Source organism: Protopterus annectens, chromosome 6.part0, assembly GCF_019279795.1.
Source record: "Protopterus annectens isolate FY-2018-M chromosome 6.part0, PAN1.0, whole genome shotgun sequence".
Taxonomy (NCBI): Eukaryota; Metazoa; Chordata; order Ceratodontiformes; family Protopteridae; genus Protopterus; species Protopterus annectens.
Window position 1 is genome coordinate 458,478,716 of NC_056737.1, and position 12,877 is coordinate 458,491,592.

The window sequence follows — 12,877 nt, forward strand, 5'->3', positions numbered from 1 at the left end:
AGAGACAGCAAATTTTGAAAACAATCCATTCCCATATTAAAGGTTCTCCCAGGATTATATCCAAGCTCCAAATAGTGTCCTTCCGCCATGTCTCAGAGGTAAACCAAACAAGCAAAATGAACAGTAAACACAGGTAGCCCTAATGAGAAAAGGTTGAGAGACTGTAATAATACAATGTGAATAGGATAAAACAAACTCAACCACCATGGCTGAAACGTGCAAAACTTGACATAAAAACAATAAAATCCAATAAAAGAAGGTAAGCACTTTCAAGGCTGATAGCCACTTCTTTAGACCATGAAACATAAATGAAAATGCTTCAATACTTAAAATACAAACTGACCAATCAAAAAAACAAGTCACATGTCTCCTAATACAGATGAGGTAACCTGAGCGCATTCATACAACTTCATTCCTAAAAACTTAATTCATTAAAAGGTATCCAATAAAATCAATGCCTCAAGCCATATGCTCGCAAGACTGATTTGATAAAGTGTCATTCAATCCAGGAGGCAAATCAGCTGCAAGTAAAATTATTCATTTGAGCTCAGTGCATTCTGTAATATTTTTAATGTCATCCCCTCTAGTGGTTCATTCAATAATCTCAAAAGTACAGTTGTGTACACTTACCATAAATGTAGATGTTAGAGTGTATTCACTATTGCAGTCCTAACCAATGGGTTATCCGGCTCCTGGTAGACCTCAAATCGGTCAGAATACCAAAGTTAAGTAAATATGACATTGGCTGCCGTCGGTTGTAAAGGACATCAGGAAGTCCGATACAAAAGGAGACAGCCAACATCACTTCCTCAGTCTTTCTTGCCATAACAGTCAGAAGCCCCCAGAAAACAAGGCTTAAACCAAAAGCAACTTTGGCAAATAATACCAAATTAGCCTGTACCTTAGGAAAAGAGAATAGGAGAGAACCAAAAAGAGGGAAGGAGGGAGGGGAAACCAGGACTGCAACAGTGAATACACTTAACATCTACATTTATGGTAAGTGTACACAACTGTACTATGTTCATCATGTTTCACTGTTGCAGTCCTAATCAATGGGTTGATTACCAAAGCTCAGAGAAAAGGGAGGAGGAACCAACAGAATCAAGGACTGGACATAATGCCTTGCAGAACAGCAGTGGCAAACCCTGCCCTGGCTCTAGAAAACAAAGTCAAATTATAATGCTTTGTGAAAGTGTGAACAAAAGACCATGTGGCAGCCTCCAAAATGTCTTTAGTAGGGACACCCCTTAAAAAGGCTTCAGAAGTGGAAGCTGCTCTAGTTGAGTGGGTCCTAACCCCTTGAGGAGGAACCTTGCCATGAAAAGAATAACAAAAAAGTAATACAATGTGCAATCCATTCAGAAATGGTTTGCTCAGAAATAGCCTTGCCCTGGGCTCCAGGGGCAAAACTGACCAATAACTGTGCTGATTTCCGAAGGTCTACAGTCCTGTCCAGGTAAAACCTGAGCTGTTTGTGCACATCAAGAGAATGTAGGATCCTTTCACCTCTATTTCGAGGATTAGGGAAGAGGGTAGGAAGGTGTATGGACTGATTAATAGTCAGGCTAGAAACCACCTTAGGCATAAAGGAGGGGTTGGTTCTCATACAAACCCTACCCGCATGGAAAATAATAAAAGGCTCCACAGCCATCAAAGCTTGCAGCTCCAAAACCCTCCTTGCTGAAGTTATAGCCAAGAGGAAGGCAGTTTTCCAAGAGAGAAACTTTAAATCTCCAGTGGCAGCTGGCTCGAAAGGAGGAAGAGTGAGATTCTCTAGAACAAAATTAAGATCCCAGGCTGGAGTAGGTGCCCTTCTGGGAGGTTTTAAGTTGCAAGCACCTTTGAGAAACATTTTCATCAGGGGATGACAGAAAATTGGTTGTTCAGAAGAACAATGAGCAGAAATGGCTGAAGCATGGATCTTGAGAGAGGAAAAAGAAAGACCACCCTGAAGCATATCAGCCAGGTATTGCAGGATCAGAGGAAGGGTAGGCTGAGAAGGAGATTCCCCTCTAGCCTGCATCCAATGAGAGAATCTTTCCCATTTGCCAGCGTAGGACTTCCTAGTGTTAGGCCTCCTGGCCTCCCTCAGCACGTCAACCACCTGCTGGGAAAGGGAAGAAGAAAAGGATGGAGTCATACAATGAGCCATGCTGCCAAATGGAGAGACTGAAGATGAGGATGTAGAATGTTTCTCCCTTCCTGAGCCAAAAGATCTGGCTTCAGAGGAAGATGCCAAGGAGGAAATTGGGAGAGACTGCAAAGCAGTGGATACCAATGCTGTCTGGGCCAGTCCGGAGCTATGAGAATAGTCCTTGGTCGTTCGTCCCTGATCTTCAATAATACTCTGGGAAGAAGAGGAAGGAAGGCATAAAATGAAAGCAGCATCCAAGGGAAGGACAGAGCATCCACTTTCCAGGCTCTGCTGTGATGCTGTCTGGTGCAAAAAAAAGAGGTAGAAGATGGTTGTCTGGGGAGGAGAAAAGATCCACCTGAGGTGTGCCCCAACGTTGAATGATGCTGCATAAGACTGCTCTGTTCAGCTGCCACTCTTGAGGATCCAGGGTCTGTCTGCTCAACTGGTCTGCCAAAACACTGAGCCTTCCTGGATGAAACTGAGCTAGGAGATGCAAGACCAGGGATGCTGCTATGGACCAGAGATTCATGCTCTGGTTGCACAGGGGGTAATAATGAGTCCTTTCCTGCTTGTTGATGTACTACATGAATGTGGTGTTGTCTGTTCCGACGAGCAGGGTTCCTGGAGAAAGAAGATGCTTGAAAGCTAATAAGGCCTGCTGAACTGCTATCAGCTCCTTCAGATTTATGTGCAGGTGCATCTGCTGGGGATTCCAACGTCTCTGTATGCATCTGCCATCCAGGTGAGCTCCCCAGGTGTAGTCCGATGCATCTGTGGTAAGAACTTGAGTGGCAGGGGGTGGGCAAAAAGGCATGCCTTTGTTTTGTAGACAGGCTGTCGCCCACCACAGAAACTCTGTCTGCAGACATGGAAGCAGAGGAATTATCATATCCCCGGTCCTGTGTGTGTTAACACCAAATGTTCTTGAGGTACCACTGCAATTTCCTCATACGCAGTCTTGCATACAGAATCATGAGAATGCAAGAGGCCATGTATCCCAGAGCTTGCAGGTATTTCCTTGCAGGGAGCTGGAACAAGCTTGCGAAGTCCTTGAAGTAAAATGAAAGAGTTGCCTGCTTCTCCTGGGTGAGATGCATCATCTGGGTGGCTGTGTTCAGACTCACTCCCAGGAATGTTATCTCCTTGGATGGCACAATTTTTCCTAGTTGAGAGTGTAACCCAGGGATGGGAAAAGAGTCTTTACAAATTCTAGACCCTTTAACAGCTGTTCCTGAGAATCTGCTTGAATTAGACAGTCGTCCAAGTATGGATAAATATGAATTTTCTTCTGCCTGCAAAAAGCAATGACTGGAGCCATGCAGTTTGTGAAAACTCTGGGAGCAGTAGATAAGCCAAAGGGCAGCGCAGAGAATTGATAATGTTGCTTGCCCACCCTGAAACGAAGGTATTGCCTGCAACTTTCCTGGATAGTGATGTGCAGATAAGCTTCTTTGAGATCCAAAGTTACCAGCCAGGAATCCTTTTCTAACATTGGCAGCAACTGATGCAGAGTGAGCATTTTGAACTTTGGAATTAACAAGAAAGAGTTCAGGATGGATAGATCTAGGATAGGACGCCAGGTGTTTTCTTTTTTTTTGGAACTAGGAAAAGTCTGGAATAGAAACCCTGGCCTACCTGCTAAGCAGGAACTGATTCTATTGCTCCCAGATGTAACAGAGACAAAATTTGTTTTTCTACTTCTGCCCTTTGGTTTGGAGGAGTGTCCGGGAATCCTTTGGGTACTGGAAGGGTGTGGAAAGAAAACTTGTGTCCTAGGGATACAGTTCTGAGTACCCATTTGTCGTCCGTGATGGTTGCCCATACATTTACAAAAAAAAGGCCAGCCTTCCCCCTAAAGGAATCTCCGGGCAGGCAAGAACAGGCAAAAGTTGGATAGAGCACTGAGAATGTTTGGATTGAGATGCAGGCTTAGAACTTCCTGCCTTGGAAGTGGAAGCCTGCCAACGTTTAGACCTTTGAGTGGTAGCCACCTGCCCCCTAGAAGATTTGTAACCTCTAGTCCTAGAACGGTTCTGTCTGCTGGTATCAGGAAATGCCCAACTCTTAAAAGGATAATTCTTACTAAAGCGAGGAGGGTGAACTTGCAGAAAAGTCCTTAACTGTTTGCATAGACTTGGCCTTATCCTCCATCTTCTTGAGCACTTCCTCTTCTTTGCTGCCATAAAGACTGTCCTTATGCAAAGGTACATCTGAAAGCTTAGCCTTGACAGGCTCTGGTAGAATCCGTTCCCTAAGCTAAGCATGCCTTCTAATAACAGACCCAGTAGCTGTAGCCATGCAGGAGGCTTCTAGAATGTCAAAACTACAATGTAATGAATGTTTATTGACAAGACTGGCAGAATTCAGCAAATCCTGTATACCCTTACTCTCTGCTAAAAGAGGCACACTTGCTGTCCTAGACTTAATAGCTTCCAAGGTGTGTTGCTGGTACTTCAGCATATGAAAAAGACAATAAGTAGACCTAACAGCAAGAGTGGCAGAGATATAAACTTTTTACCCCACCTATCTAGGTTCCTAGATTCCCTGTCAGAAGGAACAGGATATTTGGTAACAGTGGCCTTAACCTCTGGATCAGCAAATGGATTCCTGAAAAGAAACAAATGAGAATCAGGGACTCTATAGTACCTGTCAGGTTCCTGGGAGCAGGAGGAACTGAATTTGGAGTCAAGGAATTTTCCAGAAAAACATCATCAACCACTTCCAACACTGGGAGAATAGCCAGAGGCTTATGCTGAGGCAAATCCAAAAACTCCCTAATCCTTTTCTTAGACTGGGGATAATCCTGACTTTCCCATTTAAAATGCTCCCTGAGAGTATTCAAAGTATCACCAAAAAAGAAATCCTCTGGAGAATAAGCAGAAGGGATGGCCTCCTCTGCGTCTGAATCCTCAAAAGGAGAAAAAACCTGAGAAAATTCCTCTTCATCAGCAGAAATGCTAGAAGTATCAGAACCAAAAACATCCCTACCCCTTTTAGGAGGAGGAGGCTGTGAACCCTTAACCTCTAATAAGAGTCAAAAGGTCATTAGCCATTTTAACCATTTGGGATTGAGGGGAACGAGAAGAAACTGGAGCCTGTTTTTTTCACAGGCTTATGACTGGAAGATTTACCTGCAAGTCTGAAGGACTCGGGAGGCCTGGCAACTACCAAAGTTGCAGCAGAGGTCGCTGGTATGAGCTTGCTGTCTGAACGAAGAACGGAGGCCTCGGACATCGGAGTCAGCAAGGCAAAATGGAAGCCAGAGGCTTGGGGGACTGAAATGGTCTCAACAGAGGCCTGCAGTTGAAAATCTGTGGGCTGCAAGGGCTGCAAAGGCACCTCACTGGCTACCACATGACAGACTACCAACTTATCATCATCCGAGGACTTAACCCTATGAAGCCTGTCGCGGTCCTTATCCTTACGCCTCTTGGGGATATCTGAAGCCTGAAGACCAGCGGACGCCATACCGACAAACTTAGGCCGAACGCCAACATGTTTAGCTAAAAGCTTAGCCCAATGATGAAGATTAAAGGAAGCACAGAGATCACAATTAGGAACGTCATGGTCAAGGCCTAAACAAATAATACAATAGGAATGAAAATCTCTATGGGGAATCTACTTTCCACAGGTAAGACAATTATTAACCTTTTCTGACATTTGTTAAGGCAAGAAAAGGGATCCCCTTAGCTGTAGTTGACTTCAACTTTGTAGTCGGAAACCACAAAAGGTAAACTGCCGACTGGCACTCGTTCAAGAAATGCTTCTGCTTCGGCCTCCGCGGCAAGGAAGACTGAGGAAGTGAAATAAATCTTAGTCTCTACCCTGCGGAATGTATCCTTAACAACAGTAACATCTAAGAAATCAACAGTGTCCTTAGAATAGATATGAAGTAATCTTTAAAAAGCTGTTGTGGTGTGTGAATACTCAATGAAGGATAAGCGGCTATTGGACATACCTCAACATACTAAAAAAGATGTCACCCACAAAACGTCTGTAGTAACTAATGTTAGCAATAAAAGGATTATTAGAATAGATATTCTTGTATTCCCATTGTGCTAAAACTAGATTCACATAGGAGTTGGCACAAACGTGCCCACTGCTATCCCAACACACTGCAGATAAAATCCATCTTCGAAAATAAACACATTACTCTCCAGAATAAGTTCAAGAAGCATACGTCAGGATCACTTTGTTAGTGGAGAAATTGCTGCTTCTAGACAAAAATACTGCAACGCATTCAATACCAAAATCATTTGGTTTAACAGTAAATACTGAATTTATGTCAAGGGTAACAAGAAGCAATTGTTCAATATCCTCAAAGTCTTTATACCATGCATACCAGTCTCATAAAAAATACTTTTGGTGTCCTTCAGAACACTATTTACACCATCTAGAATAGGATGCGGTATTCTTTCCACAAAAAAAGATAATGATTCAGTCACCCAGCCTCTACTAGGGATAACTAACTGCTGGGGGGGGCATTCAAATTTATATGTACCTTAGGTAAACCATATACCTTAGCTAAACCATATAAAATAGGTACAACTGGATGCTCAATAGAAAAATACTTGTACATATCTAAGAAGATTAACCCAGTCATATGTAAGTCAGACATAAAATTCTACTTTATTATGCTATTCACAAAGAATAATCATGCACCTGATAAATAATGACATAGGAAACCTCCAAACACTGGGCCTGACCCAATTTGGCTTTGTCAAGGGCAGATCACGCCTACTGAATCTGGCTGATTTCTCTGAGAAAGTCACTAAGACCATGGATGAGGGTAAAACAGTACAATATGCCTACCTTGATCTGGCCAAGGCATTTGACACAATTCTCAAGTATTATAAATAAACTCACAAAACTGGACATAAATCCCTATGTCACCAGACAGATAGCCAAGTGGCTCACAGACAAGACATACACATGGTTAAAGTGGGTGAATCTATATCAAGCAAGAGGCCAGTTACTAGTGATGTGCCACAGGGCTCAATCCTGGGACCACTCCTGTTCAGAATATACTTCTGTGAAGACCCTTCTCTGAAGTCAAGGCTAATGTGGAAAGCCTCTGGATGACATAGTTTTCCATCGTTAGCAAGTTGGGGGCAATCACTGAATCCCCAATAATGTAGATATCCTTCAAAAGGGTCTAGATCAGACAAATTATTGGTGCCAGAACCATGGTATAAAACTAAATGCGACAAAATGCATCATCATACCCTTTGGGAACTCAAACACCCCTGTAAATTACAAAATTAATAGCACACCTTTAAGATTAGACTCAAAGATAAGAGATCTAGGTGCACAGATAGATAGCAGTGTGAACTTTGACAGTCATCTGTCCACAGTAGTGAGGAAGTCCTTCTATGTGGCACAGCTTATAAGTAAGGGTACGGCATCCAGATCCAAGGCAATTAGGGTCACCTGATCTAGGGATATAAAATTAGTCAGCGACTCAAACAAAACATGCTGGAGAGAGAAATGTGGGTCTCAGAGATTTCCCCTTCTTCAGAACAGGCTTCCCATTCACGTTAAGCAGAGCCCTTCTCTGGCTTTCTTCTAACGCAATCTGGATCAATGGATGGGAAATCGCAAATTTACATCTGGGGTAGCACCTACGTCCCTTATAGACAGAGACAATCCGCAAGATACTCAAGGCACAGGTGCAAACCCATGCCATCCTCTTGCCCCTAGGGGCCATACATTAGGTAAAATCAGGTTATATTGGCTAGGCTTGTAAGGGCTCTGAAGCCATTAGCCTAATAATCTCCTGTGAATCTATCAAATCAACACCACTGTATACCTTTAGAAAAACCAAACTGGTTCCCAGTTCAGCAAAGGCAGACCTAATTCTAGACTTGCAACTGTTCAAGCTACTACATGAACATACCTCCTTTAACCTCAAAACTTTCCCACATAAACCCCAACCTGAATTTTTCTGGTCCTTTAACATAAATCCCATCTTCCAAACTTTATGCCTCTGACCACGTGTTTCAATTCTCAATTCCAAACTGTGGGAGTACCCCCCCACTTAAAAAAACGTTTCAACTAACCCCAAGTTCTGTAGAGTACTAAAATCGCACATACTTTATCAAGTTAAATGCTCCTGAAAACCAACAAGCCACATAACGTAAGTTAACTAATATTTCTCCTCTATTCAGACTGAAATTAGCCAAAATTGGTCAGTGCTCTACTCCAGTTAACAGATTCAAGAAAAGTAAAAAAAAAACATTTCATTACAAAGGAAAATTCTCATTAATGACAAATCATAGCCTAGACATTTTCAAAAGCAGATCAAAGCAGCATGAGGAAGAACATCTGTAGTAGGAAAGAACTGCAAGAATCAATGCAATATGGGACAGAGGTGAAGACCACAGCCTAAGCCAGTTTACACAGCACTCCTAATGCCTGTCATACAAATCCCAGCAGCCCCTGCAGCTGAAACTCTAACATATCCAGTCAAACATCAAGGCTGACACCCAAACTCTGCAAGTAGCAGAAAAGGACTGGAGAGCAAAGTGCTGGGTGCTCCTTCCCACAGCCAGCATAATATCACAGTGCATGCTGGTAAAAAGCACATGTTCCCTCAAGTATGTGGAGAATGCAAGAATCTGTGCAAAAAAGGGTCCTCAGAAGAAGAATTCCTAACCATTCCCAATGCAGAAGGCTGCTGAGTCCCAACATCCATTAACCTATGTGCATTAGCATTTATAAGTAATATTTTATCCTGTATGAGTTTCTCAAAGTGACACTAATTTCACAACATGACGTTTCAGCACTGAAAAAAACAGGCTTCCTTTAATGTTTGTATCTCTTGCTTTTCTCTTCCTCAAAGATTAGAAACAGTCTATGTCCATGCAATGTATACCATCACAATTACACTACACTATCAATAAAGATCTTAGCAGTTGTGTTACATCTACAAAATTAACAAAAAGAAAAAAAAAAAATAGCTACCCTACCTGACATCCCCAACAATCTGTGATGCAGTCTCTCGAAGGTTACCACGGACTTCAGCAACTTCCTGACGAAGCTCAGTGACGGAATGTAGAAGAGCATTCAAGCGGTCCAGAAGTTCAGCCTGCATATCCCACAATGCTACAACAGTATTTGGATGGTCACCATCTACAAGTCTAGTACCTATAATGAAGAGAGATATATATTTTTTTTTTTTATGATTCTGCATTTAAAACATTCATCAGTCAGTTAGTAGGGATTAAAGGAAGACTTACCTCAACTCAGTTTGTTTAGTTTTGCATCATATTACCAAACCCAAATTACAAAACTACAACCAACAATTTGCAAAGTGCAGCCAGTCCCATGGCATATTAGGATAAAGCCTTAAGTACATTTCAGGCGACCTAGGTTTAATTAGTGTCTTGGAAGTCTGAGGTGCTGGCAGACAGATGGGTGTTCAAAGATGCTCTCTGAGGGAAGGCATTGTCAACTGAACAGAATAGCCCTTGGACACTGTCAACAAATGTGGGGTTGGGAAGTTGGGAAAACAGGCTAGGTCATAATATAACAGCCCACTCAACAACAGAAATAGCTGCCAGCACTGTCCCCAAGCCACCTACAATCCTCACCATCCCCAGCTCACTAGAAGTCCTGAGGAAAAAGGAGGAGTAGACAGACCTGGCAACGGAAGGGGGCTCTGGGATGGAGCAGCAGGGGGGATAATTTTCCAAGTCCTGTGTAAAAGCTACTAATGACTACTAAACCAGTGTTAGTTGGTCTAAGCATCAGCCAAACATGGCAAAAGTAATTAAATCACTGTAGTATGAGGCATGAACTCCCCAGTAATCTCAGCGGGCTTCATACAATGAACAAGCATGGTGTTTACAGAAAAAGAAGCCCATTTACAAACAGTGGCTTAAAGCAAGATGGAGAGTCAAAGACTAGCTACATTGTGAAACTGTGGCACGTGTTCTTGATGTCCACAAGCACCATTACTGATAACAAGGACCAACCATAAAATAAACTGTACTTTTCCGTTATCGGGGCAACATTTACAATGAGAAATATGTACTATAAATAGGTATTCTCATATGTCCGAGTTTCTTAATTGAAGTTTAGTTAAGTTTTTTTTTACATTCCGGCCATTTATTCTACATTAGGTGGAGGGGGCATTTCATATTCCTTTCATGACACATTTTGCATATGGGAGGTTGCAAACATCGGCTCTACCACTGCCACAGCACTCTGAACACAAACACTGTTGAACAGGCTGCAGCCGCAATCTTTCTGCACTGTACAGATCTTAGGCAAATGTCCTGAATTTTCCCTTATGGTTATAGTCATTTTATTCATAATGTCGTTTTATGCGTTACTTCATAAAAAGGTATTAACTTTGTGAAACCGACCCTTACAAAGCAGGCGCTGCCGCTTTAAAAAAAAAAAGAAACGCTTCACACACAACAGCTGTTTCAAGAATCGGAAAGGGAAGCGCTTCACGGCTAGCAGCTCTGCAAGGATTCTGAGAAGCATCCGCCACAGAAATCACAACATGAGTAACAAGCCGAACACATGAAGTAAAATTCTGAGCATTGTCAGATAATCTGTACAGTTTGGAAAGAGAATTGCTTTTCACACCAGCTTTCAAGGTACTCCAGCACCCACGCGAAGATTTCAACCACTACCTGCCGCATTACAAATGTGTTGCCCCGATAACGGAAAAGTGCCAAATAAACAAATGCATACTACTTTGAAATTGTCCCGTTATTGTGACTTTCAAGTGACCAAAAAAAGAACAGCTCAATTACAAATTATTCTGAAGACAGAACTGCTAAATGCTTCAAATCTGTTCTAAGAAAAACATTCATTAATTCACTGCCTAGCAAAAATTATGGTACTAATTCAGGCATTTATCCATCCCAGCTGCTGCCAAGATACTTCCTGTCACTCTGTCTACCTCTAAGTCGACAATGCAACAGGTCAAGGACACGTAGAAGGGCTCCGCTACAACTCCTCTTCCTTTTTCAGATCCTCTCTAACTCACCTTCAGAAAAGGAAGATACATTTTATCAAGCTCTGATACAAAAAGCTAGATCACACACTTCTAACAATTTACTGTGTGAAAGTTCATAAGCCACAACAAACAAACAGTTATGTTAGGTATTTACCTTAACAAATCTTCAGGGCTTAAGTTCTGTAGTCAGGAAAATTAGAATTACGCTTTCCAGGCCCTAAAGTAGCTTGGCAACTTTTTTCTCCTTGCATCTCTAGTTCCTATCAATGGGATAGTTGAAGAGCTACCGTTATCCTGAAGTGCCTTCCTAACATAGGTTCATAGGTAGGTACTAGGCTATCGGCCCTGGGGCCTATACAAGCCCAGCCAAAAAGGTACCCTGGCTTTTGCCACCCAAGAAAATTATTTTCCTGTGCCACTGTCGAACAGAGCCACAGAGGTGATCCCCGAGGTGAATTTCCTATTTCCCATTCAATCAAGATTTTTCTTGAAGAGTGCTAATGAGGAGCTTTGTTTGATATAGATAGGTAGTTTATTCCAGAGTATGGGGAAGTCCTCTGGAACAGGAATCTATCCCTCCAGCATGTTCTGTTTACTGTTGTGACAAGGCTTAAGTCCCTAGAGCGTGTAGCTCGGAGAGATTGGGATTTCTTTAAGTGGAACAGTGGAACATGTCCAACAGCTCTGGGTTTGACATAGCTTTGTATGTTAGGCAGAGATCACCTCTGAGTAGGCGATATGTGACGAAGTAAAGATGGAGTTTTTTGAGATGGTCTGCATAGGGAATCTGTTTGAGGCCGGTAATCCTCTTTGTGAGGTATTTCTGTGGCCTTTCCAGTTGTTGTAGATGTCTTGTGAGGTACATACCAAAAGGGGCGTTGTACTCTATAATGGGTCTAATGAGTGATGAGTAGAGGGGAACAATAACCTCTCTTTTTCTGGATGAGAAACCTTTTGTGATGAGGGGTGCCACGTAGAAGGATTTCCTGACTACTGTGGTGATGTGATTATCAAAGGAGAGACTACTGTCCACCTGTGTCCCAAGGTCTCTTATCACACTTTCGGTGTTAAGTATACTATCGCCTATGTTGCAGTTCATGAGTACAGAGTTTTTACCAAAGGGGATGACCATGCACTTTTTGGCATTGGGCTTGAGGCCATGGCGTTGACACAAGGCATCTGTCTCAGTGAGGCCCTTTTGTAGGATGTCCACATCGTTAGGAGTTTCAATTATGGCTCCTAGTTTGCAGTCACCTGCGAACTTCATTAGCCAAAGACCTTCTGTGTTAGCTTGTTCTTCAGAGAAGTAGATACCAAACAGGAGAGGACACAGGACTGAACCCTGTGGTACTCCACTTGTCACTGGTCTTAAGTCGGATTTGGAGTCTGCTACTTTCACAGTGTGGGTTATGTCAGTGAGCCAGTTGCTAACCCATCTTGTGACATAGGGATTTATACCTAGTTTGGTGAGTTTATCTATAATTCCAGAGTGGGGGATGGTGTTGAAAGCCTTGGCAAGATCTAGATAGGCTGTGTGAACCACCTTACCCTTGTCTACGGCTTTGGTGACTGCTTCAAAGAAGTCTATCAGGTTTAGGAGACATGATCTGCCTTTTACAAACCCGAAATGGGTGGGGTCCAGAGTTTGGAGATTACCATTGTCTTTGTTTATAAGTTTCATGATGATCCATTCCATGGCCTTGCAGACCAGGCTCGTCAGGCTAATGGGGCGGTAGTTCCTGGGATCTGTGGTGGCTCCCCCCTTG

At 42.7% G+C, this 12,877-nt stretch overlaps 1 protein-coding gene across 2 annotated transcripts in view; it reads right to left on the reverse strand.

Annotated features, from left to right (window-relative positions):
* The window catches only part of RMDN3 (regulator of microtubule dynamics 3), a 319,677-nt gene that overhangs the window by 254,132 nt on the left and 52,668 nt on the right, over window positions 1-12,877 (reverse strand). For both annotated transcript variants that reach the window (XM_044074186.1, XM_044074187.1), the window contains exon 2: window positions 9,106-9,283. In XM_044074186.1, the coding sequence (XP_043930121.1) occupies window positions 9,106-9,283 (178 nt within the window). The remainder of the gene's footprint in view (window positions 1-9,105; window positions 9,284-12,877) is intronic.